This window comes from Martes martes, assembly GCF_963455335.1.
Source record: "Martes martes genome assembly, chromosome: 10".
NCBI classification, from domain to species: Eukaryota; Metazoa; Chordata; class Mammalia; order Carnivora; family Mustelidae; genus Martes; species Martes martes.
In genome coordinates this window covers 99,387,415-99,408,099 of record NC_137898.1, presented here as the reverse complement: position 1 = coordinate 99,408,099, position 20,685 = coordinate 99,387,415, and the positions used below count along the sequence as shown (strand labels likewise).

The 20,685-nt window shown below is 46.4% G+C and overlaps 1 protein-coding gene across 2 annotated transcripts in view; it reads left to right on the top strand.

Annotated features, from left to right (window-relative positions):
- Positions 1–1,502: 1,502 nt before the first annotated feature.
- Positions 1,503–20,685, top strand: part of LOC308350602 (alpha-tectorin) — a gene marked incomplete at its 5' end in the record, with an annotated part of 68,272 nt that continues 49,089 nt past the window's right edge. For both annotated transcript variants that reach the window (XM_080816061.1, XM_080816062.1), the window contains 6 exons: positions 1,503–1,566; positions 4,844–4,977; positions 7,645–7,932; positions 11,740–11,877; positions 12,222–12,387; positions 16,175–16,587. In XM_080816061.1, coding sequence (XP_080672187.1) covers positions 1,503–1,566; positions 4,844–4,977; positions 7,645–7,932; positions 11,740–11,877; positions 12,222–12,387; positions 16,175–16,587 — 1,203 coding nt within the window. The remainder of the gene's footprint in view (positions 1,567–4,843; positions 4,978–7,644; positions 7,933–11,739; positions 11,878–12,221; positions 12,388–16,174; positions 16,588–20,685) is intronic.

Here is a 20,685-nt window from a genome sequence, read left to right as displayed (position 1 = left end):
CTTTTCCTTAATCAATAGAAAAAAACTTGATTGCAACCCAACACTTATCTGACTCTAGCGCAGGACTAACTGAATTTTTGGTTTTACGAGGAGGGCATTCAGACATCATTTCAGGAATCAGAAATTATTGGCAGCAAGTAGGGGAGAACTGACATGAATTCTTGTTTTACCTAATTTTTGCCTGGTTTACCAAGAGTTGGCTTAATATTTCTGACAGTTCCTCCAGTCTCTGCAGAACAGGTTAGTGACATTTTTTCATAAATACAAATACTTAAATGCATCCTCCTTACTGCTCTCTGAACTGTCTCCCTAAGGGCTCAAGTCTCCACCTTGCACGGCATCTCACTGTGCTACAGCTAACGGGTGGTCTCTACTAGGCTTACTACCATTTTCAGCAAATGGACTAATATTTATTATGTGCTTGAGATCTCAATGGGTCCGCCAGATAGTGAAGATTTACAATAAAACTCTCCCAGGGTAAATCCACTGATTTTCCATGAAAATTTGGCTGAATTGCAATAGCTTCCAATGATACGAGGAGGGTTTTTATTTTTGAGAATTCTGTTGTGAGCAAACTGCATGGTCTCCCCCACCCGTACTTGGTTCTCCCACAGATGTAGGCAGAACTTGGAGCTCGTGTATATCTTTGTATCTCAAACATATACGGAGCGGCACAGACCATCCATGCTCCTGACGGAGGGTAACGCTGCCAGTTCAACTGATCGTAACTAAGATGAAACGTGTTCACTTTTGTGATGTTCCTTCTTTAATTAATTTGCCGGAACTAATTACTCGCTGCGTCCTGGCTTCTGTTTTTATTGTAATTCCAAGGAGCAATCCCCAGCATGGTTCCTTTTTATGACCAATGTGGCTGTCCTTCATTTCACTATGGAAAGTTGGGGGACAGTCTTACATTACCTGTGAATCTGGTCATCCTCCAAAATAATGGATTGTCTCCATCCTATAGAGAAGGCGATGGCAAAACTCTAAATCCTTCTAACTACAGAAACACATTGTGCTGTAACCGACTTTCATTTGATCCTGATTGAAAACTGTTTTGAACATCAGGAGAGCCAGGTCTTAGAGAGGATGCTTGTTTTATTCTAGAGACACAGCACAGGACCTGCATTTTTAGACTCTGGTCCTATTTCTTGCGCTTGATAGCTGCAGGATGGATGGGTCTCCTTTACTCTTGGCCACCCTCATCGATTCCATATAATTTCCTGACAATTTGGATTGTCTGGTTATACTTCCAAACTGGCTTCTCCTGGGGCGGGGGAGGAGGGAGGGAGTTTTAATTTGTTCACGAAGCATTGAACTTGGGAGGATCTGCCGGCATTTGGGGGAATTTCGACCTGACGCAGAACTGTTGATGTTGTTATGTGAATTTATTCTATGATGGTTGTGATGTGTCTTGGGATTTGCCACCAGACACACCTGGTGTTCTATTTACTCTGGCTAGCTGGGGATTTTTTTTTCCTTTTTCTCTTTAAAATTCCAGGATGAATTATTCATCATTACTTAGAATTTGGGTCTCTTTCATCTTCGCACTCGTACGGCACCAAGGTGAGTACTACAGAATTCCATAAATCTCTTGATTAGCATGCTCTTGAATTTATAAAGAGATACTTTTGTTGGAACTGTGATCGTCAGGGCAGGTATACATGTGTCTGCAGATACAACAAGAAAAAGTAAATCAAATTCCGTTGTCAGGGGCAAAATATATTAACTTTGAGTGATGTTCAATTACATTCTTATTTTTTCTTATTTAACTTCAAACGCAATTTATGTATGCATGGTTGCCCCATGTTAATGGACGAGGTCTTTCAAAGTAGTGCAGATAGTTTTCGTTAAAAGTATATGGTGGAGGTAATGTGTGTACCCCATGCCTGATCATTGATTACAATTAGGGCATTTAACTGTGGCACAAGTTTTAAACCGTATTTTAAAAATACATTTGTTTAGCTCAAATCAGGAAGTCCCAATGGCATTTGTGTCTTTAACTTGTGAATCACTGGCCTTCCACAATGGCATAAATCTAAAACTTGAGAAGTGGAACAAGAAGCTTCTCTCCCTCCCTGTGATTCCTTTTCTGTGTGGCATTGCCCCCCGGGTTGGAGGGGAAGCCACAAACATTTCTTTCTACTGTTTTTGTATTTTAGACAGGAAAGATCGGAAGGTCTGTATAGATTTGAAACTTTCATGACTACAACTCCAAGCCACCTTTGCTTGGTTTGTTGAATTCAGTTGCCACATGATTACAAGTCTGAGCGAACAGATCTGTAAGACATGCGTGGCCCTAACATTTTTCTAGAGTTGGATAAACTTAAACAGCGTTAGCACATAAACAGCAGCGTGAAGCCCCACGATAAGGAGAGACCCATGGACCCTAGCTTCCTGTTCCCGCTCTAAAAATATTGTGTTTTATATGGGGGGAAAAAAGTTCTGGGAACATAGTTAATGTTTATTGTGAAATGCTCAGCCTGAAGCCCGTGTGGGTAGGGACAGTCTTTCTTTTATTAGGTCTGATGCTAATGATAGGCCATGCTGTTTACAAGTTCTCTTTTTATAAGAGTAGTGGCTTTGAAGGTGAAAACTACTGTAGTTTCCACCTCCTTCCTAACTAAAGCACCCTTCTCATTCAATAAAGACATTCAGTATTTATTGAATATTTATTGAATAAATATTCAATTGAATAAATATTGAGTAAATATTCAATTGAATAAATATTGAATATTTATTGAATATTTACAGTACTGGGTATCTTTTCTATTTGTGTTCTTCTTAAAGTGGGAAAAATTCGAGCGGTCCATTCATTCCTGTTTAAAATCATGAGCTAGTTAGGATCACTCATGGAGAGAAGAATCTTGCATATTTGCCTTACCTTCAGAGCAGAGAAAGAAGTTAGGGATAACCTCCATCAACCAGACTTTCTTGTCTCCTCCATGAAAGGTATGGATTTTCCCTCTCCTAGGCAAATGGGCCAGCGCTTCCCCAAACATGAATTAATCTTGTCATTAAAACGATTATAATTCAGTGTGAATTCCAGCTCTTATCCACGCTTGGGCATGGCTCCTGAAATGTTCCCCATGAAGGATAAATCCATGACATGATTTGATTTGTTATTATTAATTTGAGAAAGTACATCACCCTTCACATTTAATAAGTGCCTAGGTATAATGCTATGATAGGGATTATAAAGAGATTTTTTTAAAAAACCCTACTTTCTAGGAATTTGGAATTTGTTACTTCTGTGTAAATATGAATTTTAAAGAGCCCTTTTGGCCTACTGATTGTGGCGTTAAATAAAGAACGTTGGCTGAGGGCTCGTCCGATTGCAGTAGCTACAGCACCCCCTTAGGGTTCAAGTTTGGTTGGCTTCCCGGAGACTTCCGGGGCTTGGGGAACAATGCTTACGCACTAATGCCTGGGCTAGTTTCCCCGCTTTCCTCTGATGGTAGCGACTGGAAACAGATTAGCTCTCCGACCAGGCAGATCTCTCTGATTCCCTGCTCTAGAAGGAGAGACGCTGGCCCTTGACCAGGCACTGCTGTCCTGCTTTCTGGCCATTCCGCATTCTCCCTTCCATGAGCTGTTGTATCTTTGCTAAAAACTCCCGAAGGAGCCAGATGGTCCTCGAGGCACATGTTGCCAGCCTCTTAGCTCCATCAGGACCGAGCGGGGACTTTCCCACGGAGAGACACTGACCTGAGAAGGGGCTATTAACATCTGGATTACAGCAAGCAGGTACCTCAAGAAATAGGGCCAGAAGCCCCTAGAGGATTTGCCTCCGTCCCTGAAAACTAACAAACAATTTTTTAAAAAGGAAGAAAAGATGATGTCCTATTCTCTTTTCACTCAAGAGAAGAAAAGACGGCAGCAGAGAAAAGATACACCCCCAATGCAGATTATTTCCTAGATGCCATTGGGCCTGATCCTGAGTAACGTAGACCCTGGGAAAATTGTTGAATTTCTCTCACTGAAACTGGGTCACCTTTGCAAGGCTTGAGACGAGAAACTTCTGAGGAAGAAGCCACATTGCCAGGAAGGGTGGTGGTATGGTTTACCGGAGGGGAGCTGTGTGTGTTTGTGCAAAGACTCTCACCTTTGACCAGGGTGTTGAGTAAGAACCCCATGCATCCTCTCCAAAGCGTTCTCGGGGCCCAGCCTCCCTTGTCCCAGAGGCTCCCATGTCTGTCTGCTGTAAACAGGAGCTGGGCAGAGAGCCCTCTCACAGGGCCAGGCTCAATGGAGGTCATTCACGGGCCAGTTACTACAAACCCTCTCCTCCCACTTCTGTCCTGGTTCCAACTGTTGTTTATTTCCTTCTGGGATCTGGTATCTTCCCCTACTGTGCAGCAGGAGGGAGGGGACTCCTTTCAGGAAAAGACATGATAGTAGAAATCTGGAGCCAGTAGGGCGGTTCATAGGCACAGGGCCACCTTCTCCCAACCCGCCTTGTGATCAGGGATGAAGCTGTCCTACACCATGCCAGACAGAGAGGCCCCTCTCTCAGGGCTCTGAGAGCTCCAGGCTGGGGTGATTTCACAACCTTCCAGCCCCTTTTAACCATTGCTTTCTCCAGAATGCATGGAAGTGTAGCAATGAAGCATGAAGTGATTTCTCCTAAGGAGAAATGGCATCGCTCCCATTCTCCCCTTTTCAGAGGCAGAAGATAATGCATTGTGTACAGCTTAGGTTTAGGATAAATGAAAAGGCCGTCTGGATTGCATTTCGTCTGTAAGACTTACTGAAGGAAGCTGGCTTTAGTGGGTGGGAGGGAAGTGGCTTGCCAAGCAGAAGACAGCTCTGCCATCTATCTAACCCCCGTCTCTCTCGACAGCTCAGCCCAGGGAGCTCATGTATCCATTCTGGCAGAATGACACGAAAACCCCTAAAGTAGACGATGGAAGCTCATCTGAGATTAAGTTGGCCACCCCTATTTTCTTCTTTGGCGTTCCTTACCGCACCGTCTATGTAAGTGGAAAAGGAGCCCGGCTGTTGCTCTGTGGCTCTCCCCTTTGTTTGTCATTAAGGAAAACATTTTAAATACCTTCATCCAGGGCTCTGGGAACGGAAGATTTATTGGCAGCCAGAACGACAAGTTCTGAGATTTCATGAGCTGATAGGTTTTATGATTAAGAAAGTCAAAGGTATATTTAATGGCTAATGTTCATAGTAGAGGAGTATACAGGGCAATAAATTGCTTTTGTGGGTGATTAAACACAGAAGTGAAGCAGAGGCCCCAATGCCACGAACATTATTTCTGCTACTCGACAAGATAAAAAGATACACTGAACCACAATAGGAGCCATATCATTTTTCTTTCCCTTCTGGGGGTGTGAAAAGTTTAGGCGTCTGCTGTTCTTCGGCTTCCTACCAATTTGGAACAGAGCCAGAGCACAGTAGAGGGGTAATCAACTGTTATATCTAAGTTGTTTGCAGAGCGGGCCGTCTTTGTTGGGTCTGAGATATGCCATGGGGTCCCATCATCAAACCTGTATGAAAAAATGGTGCCATTTGCTGTCAGAGCCCTCCTGGGCACCTGTTTTCTCAGGCTTTTTTTTTTTTTTCTTTTTCTTTTTTTTATCTTTGAGTTTGTCACTGTTGAGACTGTTGCATACTGAGAAGGTTCAGAGCGACGGAACCTGTCTTTATCTTGGGCCTCAAAGCCTGGGGTGAGGCCCATGTCAGTTCTATCACATCCTGTTTTATTCTGTGTCTTGCCTCGAAGGAAGAGCTGAAACCCCTACGGGTCTGTCTCTGGCCATCGCTGCATCTGGGACCTCCATAGTCCTCAGACTCGGAGGTAGAACTTGGGGTGGACCCCCATCTGAAAGTCATTCCCTCATCCATTACCCAACCGGTGGTCCCTGAACCACACCGCCTCAGTGCCTGTTAGAAACGCCGCTTCTCGGGGCCTGCCCACAACCAGCTGAATCAGAAACTGGGAAGGGAGCCCAGTCACCTGGGTTTTCATGAGCCCTCCAGGTGACTCTGATGAACACAAAAGTTTGAGAACCCCTGGTCTTAACTACAGAATATAATCAAAATACATCAGAGTCCATACCAACTCCCTGTGCTAGTCTGTGTTTTAGTGACAGCTGTTAACTCCCTAGCAAACACATTGCTCTGGTATCCTGAAATGCTTTTTGGGTTCCACTTACAGCAGAGCCTCTGTAGTCTCTAACAGCTGATTGTGTTGAGCTGATTTGGGGGATGAGGGAGGTGCACAGGACCTCCATTCTGGAAGCCTTAGTCTCCCAGGCCCCTAAAAGATATGTAATTCATTGAGCTCCTCTTCCTCCTCTATTGTACCATGGAGTCTGAACAATTCTTGCCCTTGCGAAAGGAGGGTCCTTAATTTGGAGCAGACTTATTTAAGGGCAAATTGTTCCCTGGGTTTCTAGTTCTTTGAGTAGTGCAATCTCTTTCAAGCCTCTGGGTTGTTCACTATCTCTCGCAGACAGTGGATTCTTAACGTCCTTGTAGCTGAGTCTCCAGCTTCCTTTCCAAACCTCACACCCTTGCTTCCAAAACAGGCTGATGGACCTTTGGCCCGGGTGCTGATAACTTCCCTCTGCGATCAGGGTCACTGTTAATGTCCATTATATTACTGATTAATAGGAACATACCAAGCAATTGAAATGTACAGGAAAGTGATCTCTAGGTTTTCTGTATCCAGGAATTGCAAGAATCCCCATCCCAGACATTTCTGCTGTTGAAACCTATAAACCACTGGGTGAAATCAATCTCATGGGGCTGCAGACACAGGCAGAGGCTGAACTGTGTACAGGTCCTGTGGCCGTGGAGTGTACTTATTGACTGTGATTTGCAATAGGTTTAGTCATTTAATAAGCCTACTAAGTCTTTTGCAAATCATGAAGAAGTCACCGTAGGACAGTCATTTATACATACATTGTAAAGATTTCATGTCTCCATTTTTATGGAGAGATTATACGAAGAAGGCATCACACTGCAAGAACTTTCATGGAACTGGGGATCTGTAGGTTGTAACCTCGTCCTTGTTCTGGGTCTAGGGTGGTTGCGAAGTCAATCAAATCAATAGAAGTCTTTTAACTGCCTCCCTCAGAGTGGGATATGATTGGTCCTGAGGTCTGCGTTCGATAACGGAGTGTTGTGCTCTGCTTTTGTCAAGGTCTAATATACTGCTCAACAATTTTTTAATTTAACTTTTTGCTTCCATGAGTTTTTTTCTGTTTTTCTATCTATTTTGCATCTGTGATGCTGGATCGTTTTTATGGACCACATTACCTCCTGCCTGGCTCAACACACACATACACACGTACAGACACACACACACACATACACACACGCACACACACACACACATGCATTTGGTACGTGTAAATAGAGATAGCATAAAGAACATGAAAATGAGCCTGATTATTAATAAGAAATGAAGCTGACCACAAATTGAAAGTGAAAGAAAACCAATGAGTTTGTCTGGAAGTAAACGAACCTCCTCGTGGAGTGGCGGAAGCTGGTGTTTGGGGGTTCTGATTCAGTAATTTTAAAAGTTGTTTTTCATTCATGTGATTAGGCGAACGTCTGTCTTGGTTCGTGACTCTGAAGTTGTCACACTTTCGGAGGCACTGTGCCGACCTTGTCTTATTTCCGCAGGTGAATAACAACGGAGTAGTTTCCTTCAATGTGTTAGTGAGTCAGTTCACGCCAGAATCCTTCCCCCTGACGGATGGGAGGGCCTTCATTGCTCCCTTTTGGGCCGATGTTCACAATGGAATTCGAGGCGAGATCTATTACAGAGAGACCACGGACCCTGTCATCTTGAAAAGAGCCACCAAGGACATCAGGAAGTACTTCAAAGACATGGCCACCTTCTCTGCCACTTGGGTTTTCATCGTGACATGGGAGGAAGTCACATTTTATGGAGGGAGCAGCACCACACCTGTAATAATTCACATTTTCTGTTTTCTGCTTCATATCCTGACATCTAATTCTTGTCCATCTTCACCACTGTGACGGGGTCTAATTGTTAGAGCTGAGGAATGTCAGTTTCTTGAGTTAAACTAATGAGTAGTCTTGCCACCCACTTTCCAGGAAAAGAGGGAGATATCATACCCAACCAGGCCAGTCAGCTGTGATATCTCCAACATGTCATCCCTATCACTAGTCATTACGAATGTCTACAAAGAGCCCCTCCACCATTTCCTTGCAGGAGGTACTATTCCTATTTTGCAGGAAAGTGATTGAGGCCCTGTGACCTCAGCCAGGCCACATGATCAGGGACCCATCAGGAACCCAAAGATCCTTTTTTCTTGCCAGAGGCACAAATGCTTCTCTCCATCAGCTAATTTCCTTCCCCCTCCCCTGCTTTTTTCTTTTCTTTTCTTTTCTTTTTTTTTTTTTTGGTTTCCTTTTTTCACAAAACCTTGTAGGAAGAGGAAAATAAGGGGCTGGCTTTGGAGATAAATGACCTGGCTCGTTTTATTACATTATGACCTTTTTTTAAAAAATTGTGACCAGGTCTGGAATTATTCATATTTGATGCTAATTGAAGTGGGCAGTTAAAGCGTTTCATGAATAAAGTTTCAACATCTGCTCTGAAATCCCACATGAGCAGTCAAATAAAAGTCAAATAAGAAAGATTATCACTGGCATTATCGTAGAGATAATCAACTTTCTACATAAAGGGACAGAACACAGTTTTTCACGAAAGCCTGCGGCTCATTTGGGTGACTTTGGCAGCGGAGACTTTTGAAGTCGCAGACGCATCTCCAACTGTATAATTTCCAGTAAGCAAAGACACTAAAAAAATCTGCCCTCTGCTTTCTTAGCATGATTTCCAATCCCATCTGTTTCCCAATTTCTTTGGCAAAGAGTCAGTTGTTTAGGGATGGAATAGAAACTACTGAGCTAGAGACAGAGGGGGACAAGCGTGGGGCTGGCCATCCCTGGCTGCCCCTTGGTGAGTACATTGTGCATTATCAACTTCTGACCCGACCATGAAGGTGCACTTTACCACTAAATGGTTCTGGAGAACAGAAAGACACAAGTTTAACCAGTGGATGCGTTGGCTAGAAATAACCTCTCAAGAAGCATACATTTCCCTCTGTCATGTTATGGATTGCTAACGACTCCTCGGGTGATGTTTTATGTCCTTTAAACCTCATACCTTACAGCGTTAAAATGCAGGATGCCAGTGATCGATAAATTTTAGTGTCAGTGGGGGAAAAAAAGAAGGAGAACAAATGCCCATCAAATGCTGACCACCATTTTTTCAAAAAAACTTCCATTGGCCATAAAAATGGCAAGATAATTTAGATACCTTCTGCTTTGTACTTTGGAGTAGGTTTCTGGGCTAGGTAAGAACTCTTTCAATGAGGATGAATGAGGTAGCATCTAAGTGCTTTGGGCTCCTTGGAGGAAAGACAGTACGTGTCCATACATCCCTATTTTTGAAATGGACTCCTCTCCCAGTTCCTGTCACCCCAGGACTCCCCTCCTCTGTAGGAACATACATCATTGGGCCAAATAAGCACTTGGCATGAGAAGTCTCTTAGAGGTGGAGGGTGTCATGGAAGCCCAAGAACAAGACAGAGGGATGGGGACATGTTTACTTTAGGGAAGGAAAACTAGTATTTATTGAGGGCTTACTGGGAGCCCAGCATGGTGATAGGCCATTATGTGTACCATCCCACAAGTTTGTTGTGTAGTAAACGGAACTCTTTCTGCCTGCAAGGTCAGGGAATAGCCCCAAGAAGTTAAGTGACTCGCCCAAGGGGCAAGCAAAGAGATTTGAACTTCACAGGAGGCCAAGCAAGGTTCAAACTCATGTCCTCTAACTCCCAGTTCCTGACCTGGCTCCTCCAGGCATCAACGTAAGTCCTTCAAAGTACAAAGGGGCTTTTCAAGAATTGAAAATGCAGTTTCTTTTTAAAAAGTTAATTAATTTTTTGCTATGTCCAGTGAACCAGCATATAGTACATCACTAGTTTCTGATGGAGTGTCCAACGATTCATTAGTCGCGCATAACACCCAGTGCTCATCACCACACCTGCCCTCCTTAATACCCATCCCCCTACCCTCTCCCTTCTGTCCAAAAATGGATCCGGAGGAGTCTTAGAGCAAATGTTGAAGAGATACGTATGTGTAGGGTGTGTAAGAGCGTTCAGTGAGCCAGCCCTTGTAGTATTCTTAGAGTAGTTGTTTGGTTTTTGAGGTAACTTCCGGGTGGTTCCCAAGAGCCACTTGGGCCAGAGATCTTTCCAACTTTATTTTAGGAGAAGGGATTTACTTCCTGAGGGAAAAATCCTGGTCTGGAGCAGGGTTGTCCTTTAACCTTGTATGACCTTGACTTGATGCCTGATTCCAGAACCTGACCCTGCGGGGATCTTGGAGCCATCTTGGGCTCACTGCTCACACATCTCTGTGCCCCACTTAACTCTTTTGTTGAGCTGGGCCGAAGAATGGAGGCCTATCCCTGCAGGGCTCTATCATAAACACCATCGGCCGTGGCTAGCACAGAGCCCGAGGAGAGAGTTCTCATTTATAAAAAGGGCTTTTCTTTCCTTGATCCTCATCTCCCTCCCCGGGACCGTCTAGGATGGGAGATCTGGGGCTTCCAAGATCCTCTACCCCAGTCTGATTACACAGGATAAGGATTTGGGTCTCCCTCTGTGTCTGATGGGATATTAACCAGGATAGCATCAGGCAGCTGGGAAAAGTGCAAGGCTTCAATGGAAAAGGTCAAAGCAGCCTCTCCTTTAACTCTGCTTTTATTTACACTGCCTGAAAACCAGTGTCAAGGGGTACGGATTAACAAAGGGAAATAGTAAAGGACAGAGTTTGCTACAGCTTGTTTCCAAACACCATGTGCGAAGGTTTTTTAGAGTCATATAACGTCTCTATCCTAAGAAGGTTAAAATGAAGACAGCGCGTAATGACAGCGCACGAAGAGAGAGACTGGGGGCTCCAGCTTGAATCGCATTTTCTGCCGCCAGGTCCTTGTGAAATTTCCAGCCATTCATTTCCCTTAGCCCTTTGTTTCCAAGCTCTCAGGTGGAAAAGGGCCACAAAATTGCCCGCCTTAGCCTTGGGCTGAGGTGCAGATGGGTGCTGAGAATTTTTCTGGTACAAAGTGATGCAGAAGTACTCCATGAGAAGAGCGGTTTCTCCGCCAGGTAGTACTTTTTAAAAATCATTTTCCAACTTTCATTGTAAAAATGGGAGACATCACTCCAGGACTTGTGGTGTCTTCTAGTAAGCAAGGGAACACGGTGCAGACCTTGGCCGTAGTCACAGGGCCGAGCATTTGGTGGCTCTCCTCCCCTGTCTCCCCACGCCCCACACACCCTGCTCTAGGAACAAGTGTCTGCTCAGCCCTTCCCCTGCCTGGACCACCTCCTATAGTTTATTCTCATGCTGCCATCTATAGGTGCTCACGCATTATCACAAGCTGAGGCAGGCCTCTGACTTTCCTGCCGGGTTTGAATCAGAGCTGTTAAGAGGGGCGCTGAGTCAGCCTTTGGGTTCTTCTCCAGCAATTTTTCTTTCAGGTGCTTGCTCCCACATGTCTTGCTTCCCCCCTAGTGGGGGCAAGAACAAATTCAGAGGAGAGGCAGGGCCTGAGGGCTAACACTGGAGCAGCTCTGAGCTGCTTGGGGGTAGGGAGGGTGCAGGGGAGAGGGGGCTGGGGAAAGGAGGAACTCCTAGGGAGGGAAGTCATGAGACCATCCATTTCCATCCATCCCGTAGGTGAACACCTTCCAGGCCGTCCTAGTGTCTGATGGATCCTATACATTCACCCTCTTCAATTACTATGAAATCAACTGGACCACCGGGACGGCGAGCGGCGGCGACCCCCTGACCGGCCTTGGGGGTGTGATGGCACAGGTCGGTGGCTCTCCATTTCATCTCCATCTTGTTTCCAAAGCTCTGCTCTCTGCTTATGCTGCTCAGCCTCCTCGAGGGAATCCGGCCAAGCTCCTCTAGCTTTGAGCTAGAGAAGTGTGTCTGGTTTTGCAGGTGGAGCGAGAGGCTAATCTTGCCCATCTTTGATATCTTCATCGGGGTGTGGCATGAATGAGGCAAGCCTTTCTCACCTGGAATGGTGGCTCCGGGGACTCCGGGAGAAGGGGTCTCCTGATTTCAGGGTGCCGGATGCTGCAAGTGCTGAGGCCACTTGACCAACAAGAGTGCTGTTTGTGTTCAAGTCTCGTCTTCCTTTTGTGCTCTAGGCAGGATTTAATGGTGGAAACCTCACCAATTTCTTCAGCCTCCCGGGGTCAAGAACCCCTGATATTGTGAATATCCAAGAGACCACGAACGTCAACGTTCCAGGCCGCTGGGCATTTAAAGTAGATGGGAAGGAAATTGACCCAGCCAATGGCTGCACCTCCAGAGGTAAAGGCTTTTCCTCTTCTCCATGTAAGAGTGGGGTTTGCTTAGTATAGATTGACAGGCAGCCTTTTAAGCCACGGGGGCGGGCTCATTGCTGATGCCTTCCTCTTTTGACATCTCTCAGCCGGGTAATGGAGATCAAGGTAATTTTAGCATGCACATTCATCACACCAGGAGCTGAAACCTGGCATTTGCTCCATGGCGCTTTCTGTAGTCCTTGCCTGGGGTGCGAACAGAGCTGCTTCTTCAAAACAACTCCAGAGTGGACGTGGCTCTTGAGTGATTGCTCAGCCAGAGGGACAGAAGGGAGCCCTCCTGTTTAACAGTATTTTTGTTGTTGTTGCCATTTCCCCCTGCCCCTTTCCATTTTTCTTCCCCTCTTTACTCCTGCTCTGCCATCTGCACTTTGTAGATCCGCGGGAGTGGGCGAGCTTGGAACACTGCCAAGGCTCCACGAGAGTAAATCAGCACTTCCTAGTATGATTAGAAAACAAGGGAAGAGAGTGTCATCCTCTCTAGGGCGGCTTCTCCTAAACTCTCTCTGCAGCAGCAAAACACGCAGGAATTTGGGGACAATCAAAGCTGGTGTTGGGTTTGTGTGATCAAGCAGTAGTAGAGCCTTCCCAAATTTTCTTTACATTAGCATCCAAAGTTGGGGGCCTTCTCTGAACTAACGAAGCCTCTTTGCGTGCACAAAACAGCCCATGACTCTCCCAAGAATGTCCTGGCTTATAGATTCCTGCTGCTTACATGTCTGAAAGTGCTCAGGAAACCGTGTTTCTGTTGGTATTTCTGCTCCTGGAGTGGAAGCTATGGCAACTAGAAGAACTAGGAAATCCTCCATCTAGCTGTCCATCCATCCACCTAACTGTCTACTCATCTGTCCATTGACCCAGCCAGCCACTGCTTCTTCCCAAAGGACATTTGAAAGCCCCAGTAAGACGCTGGCCACTCCACTAGGTGCTGGAGATGAAGGAGCTCTGGCTCCCGTGGCACGGCTGTGGTGGACAAGACAGCCACAGGAACGATGATGACATAATATAGGACATATTGGGGTGGGTGAGAGGGGAGGGGGCTGCGGAAGCACGGAGGAAGACCCTGGAGACAATGTCTGTAGACGTTTGAGAAAGTTTTGGGTTGGGAGATGCAGATCTTAGCAGATCTCTTGTCCCGTCCAATCAGAAGCATGGTCTGGGGACCCGCATGTCTCAGCAGCTCTGGGAAGCCTCAGTTTTCTCTTTTGACTCAGCTTCAGTCAGTATAATACAGAGGAAACCACGTTCCCCAGGCCTGAAATGCCCACACCCTCGGCCCCATTCCCTGCATTGCAGTCAGGCTTATCAAACCTCTGGATTTCTGCTCTAACGGAAGGTCATCTGTACAGATGGCCCTGCCTGGGCATCCTTGTCTCTGTGGACTCCGTCCAAGTCCTCCAAATTCTGAAGAGCAAATAAGTGTTTTGAACCCAAGCCACTATGAAGCTGGATGGGAAAGATCTTAGCTCTAAAACTCACCCGTCTTTCAGAGATGGTGCCCTCCTCCCTTACAAAAGGTAAAGACGGCTTCCCTTAAGGTCTGCGAGAGATACCAAACTAATTGCCACATTATCTCTCTCCCCTTTATGGCCTGGACTAGGGACCTACCCAGTGCTTCGGCCCCAGGGACCAAGCATCACAGAGCTGACTGGCCGTGGCCATGCAGCCTAAGCGCCCGGTGACAGCCTCTTGCCTGAGTGCTGGGATCATAGAAAACATCAGCTTGTGGAGCTGGAGGGCTGGAGAGCTGGCCAGACTCCAGCCGTGTACGGAGTCTCCACTTTGACTTCATTCTTTCCCCCCTTGAGTTATGGGTTTGGGTTTCACATACAGGACAAATTCAATATCCTTCTGCAGACTGCTGTGCGTTTTTGTGCACCACTGGACATATATCAATCTGATGAGGGTTGGGTTTGGCCTGGGCGATGGCCGGGGAAAATTTGCATCGAGCTGCTTTATTGTATCATCATTTTGCAAACAAAATTATCTCAGAGCGTCTACCTTTTGGTCCGAACCTCCTCTATTCAAAGGCATTTTCCCCTCATTTATTGGAAGCCGGCAAAAGCAGAGACTGGAAATCATACTTAGTGGAGGCTGTTCAAATGTCTGCAGCCTGGACCCGTGCCAAAGAGCACTGAGGTTCGGGGCCTGTCTTCAGGGCTGATGCATATGGCCTCCTGAGAATGTGGAAAGATCTATTATCCCATATTTAGGCTCTATTCTCAACAGGTATGAAACATAATTGCCTGTGGAGCCATCACCGTTGCTGCTGCAGACACAGAACGGCCTGTTCCCGAGGCAGCCAATGCCTTCTGCTTGGCTTAGTCTTGCAGGCCGTGCTTTTCACTAAGTTTTCAGTTTTATAAAAGAACGTGAGACGTCTTCCCAAGCTACAGCTTCAAGCTATGGTGAACTCCCGGCGTGTAATATTATGTACGTTTCTTAACGCTGTGCCTTCGATACGTCCCTTTCCCGGCATCCTCAATTTACCAGTGCTTCTCCCTCTCTCAACATGTGCCGACTTGGGAGAGCCTCGCGGCTCCCCGTGGGACAGGGATGAGAAAATAGCACTGCCCACGTTCTACAGGTTGGAAACCTGAGGCAGATGGAAGCAAGCCAGGAGTCTTGGAAGCTGATTGCAGCGTTATGACCACTTTCCAGGTCTCTTGGCTCTGACATCAAACTAAGGACAAGATTACAAGCCCCAGCCCAGAGACGCTTCTATTTCCGTTGAGGGTTGATATTAACAATAGACAAAGTTTGACGTTTTCGGTGGGGGGAGATCATTTATTTAGAGAAAAGATCTTAAAGACAGATTGTCTATCAAATAAATAGTAGTAAATAATTTTAAATCATGCCTCTAGAATTTTAATAATTTAAATTTAATAATTTAATAATATTAAATAATAATTTAATAATAATAATTTTAAATCATGCCTCTAGAATTTTAATAATTTAAATTTAATAATTTAATAATATTAAATAATAATTTAATAATAATAATTTTAAATCATGCCTCTAGAAACACCCCTCGGCCCTGACTCCATTCTCCTCCTGACCTAGATTCTGTCCAGAAGTTCTACCCCATGGATAAAGATAGAGAAGCACTAGATTTGGACAGGGCCTGGGGTGAGAGAGAAGACAACTGTATAAACAGTGTCTGAAGGATTTACGAGCCCTTGAAGTCAGAGTGCAGCCCTTTCCAGAATCCTCCCAGGGAGGCTGGGATTTAAACTTGCGTGTCGGACTCCTGATTCATGCTTATTGATCTCTTCTGGTACACACAGGGCCCCCAACAAATGTTTGCTGAGCGAATGGGTGAGTGAACGAGTCAACAAATTAGCACATGAAGCAACTGTGTTGCTAAGTTACCCGGGTAAGCTGGGTCTGTTTCTGGAATAGCCTTCCTCACATTCCTGGAGGGAAGGATATGACCTCTGTGGGTCATAGCCTTTGCCATGGATTAAGGCAACGTATCTTTCCTTGAACGAGCGTGTGCTCACCAGCCATGGAGACAATGCTGCCACAAGGTAGACTGGATGCCCACAGCCTTGGCCTGGGACGTGGCTTCTCCCCTGAGCGCCTGAGTGCCCTGAACCTCAGTCCCCTCTTCTGTCAAGCACGGTGGATAACACCTGCCAAATAGGGTTCTTGTGTGGGTTATGTGGTAGAGTGCAGGGAAGGCATTAGCCCCATGCCTGGCACGGAGGGTAAGTGCTCCGTAAAATGTTGGCTCTAATGTCATTCTTCCCCAGGACAGTTCCTTCGGCGAGGGGAGGTGTTTTGGGATGACCTGAACTGTACCATCAAGTGCCGCTGCCTGGATTTCAACAACGAGATCTACTGCCAGGAGGCCTCCTGCAGCCCCTACGAAGTGTGTGAGCCCAAAGGCAAATTCTTCTACTGCAGCCCCGTGGAGACCAGCACGTGCGTGGTGTTCGGCGAGCCACACTACCACACTTTCGATGGCTTCCTCTTCCACTTCCAAGGCTCCTGTGCCTACCTGTTGGCCCGACAGTGTTTGCAGACTTCCAGCCTCCCCTTCTTCAGCGTGGAGGCCAAGAACGAACACCGCGGGGGCTCAGCGGTCTCCTGGGTGAAGGAGCTCTCTGTGGAGGTCAACGGCTACAAGATTCTCATCCCCAAAGGAAGCTATGGAAAAGTCAAGGTGAGACCCTCTCCATCCTTCCTGGGAAGATAGAGAAGCTGGAGATTCTTCAGCCTGGGGAAGACTTTCTCAGATCTGCTGGTTTTGCTGTGTGATGTTTGTTCCAAAGAGATGCACGGCTCTTCTTTCCTTGCAAATATCTTGTAAAACTTTTTTACGAGGCTAAATTTTATTTGTAGAAGAGCCAACTTAAGCTGTCTCCTTGATATGCCTGTCTGCTCTATAACTTAAAGTACATTTGTATTCCTAGTTACCTGATAAACATAGGTGTACACAGACACACACACACTCTCTCTCTCTCTCTCTCTCACACACACACACACACAAATGCACACATGTCCAAGCTTAGAAGTAACTGGGAAGAGAGGTAAGCTCATTTCTCATGGACTTGGCTTGCAATAGTGGTGGCCAGAGAGTCATGCCTAGGAGATGGTAAAAAAAACAGAGAACACATTCATAACTCAGTACATCTGTCGTTAACAGTCCTCACCCAACCCCCATCCTGTTTGCCTAAGAGCTGCTGTTTCCTTGTTAGAGAAATCTCCAAATCAATTGGTGTTTCTAGAGGCATGTGCAGGCACCAGGAGTGGGCTTGGTGAGCTCTTGAGTGAGGCGGAGGCAGGGAATCAGAAAAAGCTTTGTCCAAACACCCTCTCGCAGGATCCCCGCTCCTGCCTGGAATAAGAGTAAAGAAAGTGGGTCTCTGCTGGTCTGTTTAGCAGATGCAAATGATTCCTGTCCCCGTCCACCTGGATTTCAAGCAGGGGCATCCATAAAGGAGGGAAAGCAAAAAGCCACTAGCAATTACTGAATTTGTGGAGGCCCCAATTTTCATAATGTTCACGCCAACCTTGTTGTAACCATGTATTTATTCCAGCGATAATAGCCAAGACCACAAGGGGTTGATGGCTTCACCCCCGTGCCGTCCTTAATCCCCAGGCATGGAGGTCATTACAGAGATTACAAACCGGAATTGAAGCCAATGCAGGGATTTGTTTCTTTTTTTAAAATCTGTGTTATAGTTTTAATTGACACAGCATGCCCAACAAAAGGCAAGACCGAGGACCTAATTCCACTTTTCCTGGCTCTGCCCGTTGTAGATCTGCACCGCTTATCATGGGCATAATTAGAAAAGTGAGCTTTTACTGTGGCTGCAATGCCAATTTGCTTGTTCTTCGGTTAGTGGCTCTAGGGGCAGCTCTGCATATCAAATCAAGGTACGAGTTTGGATATAGAAGTTTGGAGTTTCTCCCTTTTAAATTTCTATCATGCTGTTGAGCTCGATACTTATCCTTGTAGGCAGATGCTACTATTTCAAGCTAGAAAAACGTTCTCCAGCGTTCCCCTGCTTGCCTGAATTCTGGGGATGATGTGTACGATATCTGTAGGTGAGGAAGAAAGCTTTATGCTTTATTTCTATTTTCCATTTTGATTAAAATTCTTTTTCACTCACAGTCAGACTCTTTTTCAGAAGGAAAGGGGCACTGCCATCTCTTTCAGGCTCAGCAGCTCTGCTAATTTTGTGGGGCTCTTTTCCATCGTCCAAGTGTAGGGCATGGATTCCTCAATTTTCTGTAGCGACAGGGAGATGTGGATATGAATGTAAATGTTTCAGAAAGAAAAGGTTATGTGACTCTAACTGCGAGCTAACAATGTCTTCCTTTTCCTTTTGCCGAATGGCTTCCAAGTTTCTCTGGACGCACTTGCTCTGCTGGGAGGGCGGCTCCGTGGCCGGCGGAGCCCCCACCCTGGGTGAAGTAGGGACAAGCATGGAGAGGGATGGGAAGCAAGAAGGAAACATCTGTGAGGCAGCTGACGTCCCCAGACACATGTCCCCAGACACACCAGGCTGGGAATGGCCAGCAAGATCCTTTCTTTCAAAGTACAGAGCACCTTTCTCCTTATGCTGGGGACTGGTTTCTGTATATGAATTTCCCCTCTTTGGATTGTTCTCAAATAACAAAACGAGCAATTTAGGATTCTATATGCTAGTGGGGGCTAAAGACAGCCAGCTTAAATCCATATATAATAAATGTCTCCTTCTGGCTAATGCTTCTCAGTTTTCCTATTTCTCCCCCAAATAAACCCAAGTAGTTTAGGATGCTGTAATGAAAAGACCATCAAGGCTAGATAGCAGGCAGACCCTGGGGTCAGATCTGCTCAGTCCCTGTGCCAACACTGCCAGCTGAGTGTGCTTTGAGTGTCACTTTCTCCATCTGTACAATGGGGTGATAGTGTCTAGGAGGCAGGATCAAGAGCTGTCGTTGGACTTAGCTACCTCTACCCAGCCCTGGGACCGAGCCAGCAGAAAGCAGTCACTTTAGAGCCCAGCTGGTGAGAGTCTGGCCCTGTCACCTACCAGTCTTCAAGCCCTGAACCTCAATTTCCACATTTGCAAAAGGGAAAGAAGCTAAAATCCTTCTAAGTTTGTCATGAGGATGCAAAGGAACAGCCACATGTGGAAGATCTAGTACAAAGCCTGGCACATGGTAGGCACTTTATGCATGGAGGTCCCCACACTGCCATCGCCACCGAAATCCCTTTGAGTTCTAAGACCGTACGCTTCTACGATTCTACTTCTCTTTCCGAACCTTCCCCCCAGCCCACATCCTGTCAAAGAGGAAATGACCTGAATACAGGGAGAAGAAGGGAGGCTAAGAGGTGAGGTTCCTCTCCTGCGGGCTAGTCGAGAGTTGAGAGCTGGGACTGGAGGAATGAAGGAGGAAATCACCCAGGAGCTGCTCCTCTGAGCACTGCGGGGGACAAACAGTGACTCTCTAATCTGTGTTTCATGTAGGAGTGAACGGGAGTGCACCGAACGGTTATGCCGGGAAGGAAGGTATAAACTGTGGTCAGCCTAGGGCTTAAGCCAGTCTAGGAGGGACAAGATCTGATGCAGAGAAACCAGGGGGAGGAGGGGACTATTGCAATATCCAGGGATGGCCCACCCCATGGCTCCTGCTTCAAGCTACAGAAGACTGCCCGGGTGAGCAGGAGCTTGAGTGAGAGTGGAGGAGGGCGCTCGGCAATGGGCACACTTGGGATTTACAATTATACCTGCCTTAGGGAAGATTTCATTTCCATCTCAGCATGGACAGTACACAAAAGTTATCCAGTGCTCTTGCAAGCGGACCTTCCTTACAGTTTGGCTTTTCTCGCACGTGTTGGCTGACCTGCTGCCTGGGGGATAAAGACGGATCAGTCGATTTCTAGGTCTGTCTTTCCACCTGTTGCTCTCTGTAGGGTGGCTTATTTTCCAAGCCTGCTTTTTTGTCCCCTCCGCCATTTAGTCCTAATCATCTCTAGAGACAGGCAATTGCACACGGCCCCCACCATGGTAAATTTAGGAGTGATGCTTGGATAGGCCACTGCTTCACTTCCTAGAAAACTCAGCAAGTAGCACAATGGTGGCTGTGAAGACCCTTGTCCTTCCTGTGTGCCCGAAATCAGTATGGGTCCGGTGCATTGACTATGCACTTACAGGCTGTCCCGCCGAGGACTGGGCTAGGCTAACCGTTCCATCCTGGACACAGATGTGATGTCTACCAGTGCTAGGCCTGGTACGTGTCAAAAAAAAAAGCAGAAAGTGAGCCCTCTCTGTTGGAGGCTTCACACATGTGGGACGTACTCTCGACTCTTCCCTCATTTCTCGCTCCCTGCTGCAAAAACCACCAGGTCCTGCAGAGTGGACTCTCCATGAGCTCGTCCCACCCTCGCATGTCTACACAGAGTTCAGGCCCTCACGCTTCATCCCCCTGGACTTTTGCATCCGTTCCCTGTCTGGTTTCTCTGCTCCTAATCTTGACACGCTGGCCAGAGCAGGCTTTCTGACATGCAAATCTGACTGTGCCATTCCCTTACTTAAAACGTTTCGGGACCTTCTCTGCAGAATAGAAATCCAAGTTGTTTTATTTATTTGTTTTTTATTTTGTGGAGTTTGTTTCGTTTTGAAACATGGCTTGAAGGGCCCTCTAAGGTCGATTCCCAGTGCGAAGGCCGGAGGAATTCTTTTAAAACGGAAGTCAGATCATGTCATTCTTTTGCTCTGGGCAGCCTCTTGGCTCCCCATCTTTGCCCAGCGTCAAGGCCAAAGTCTTT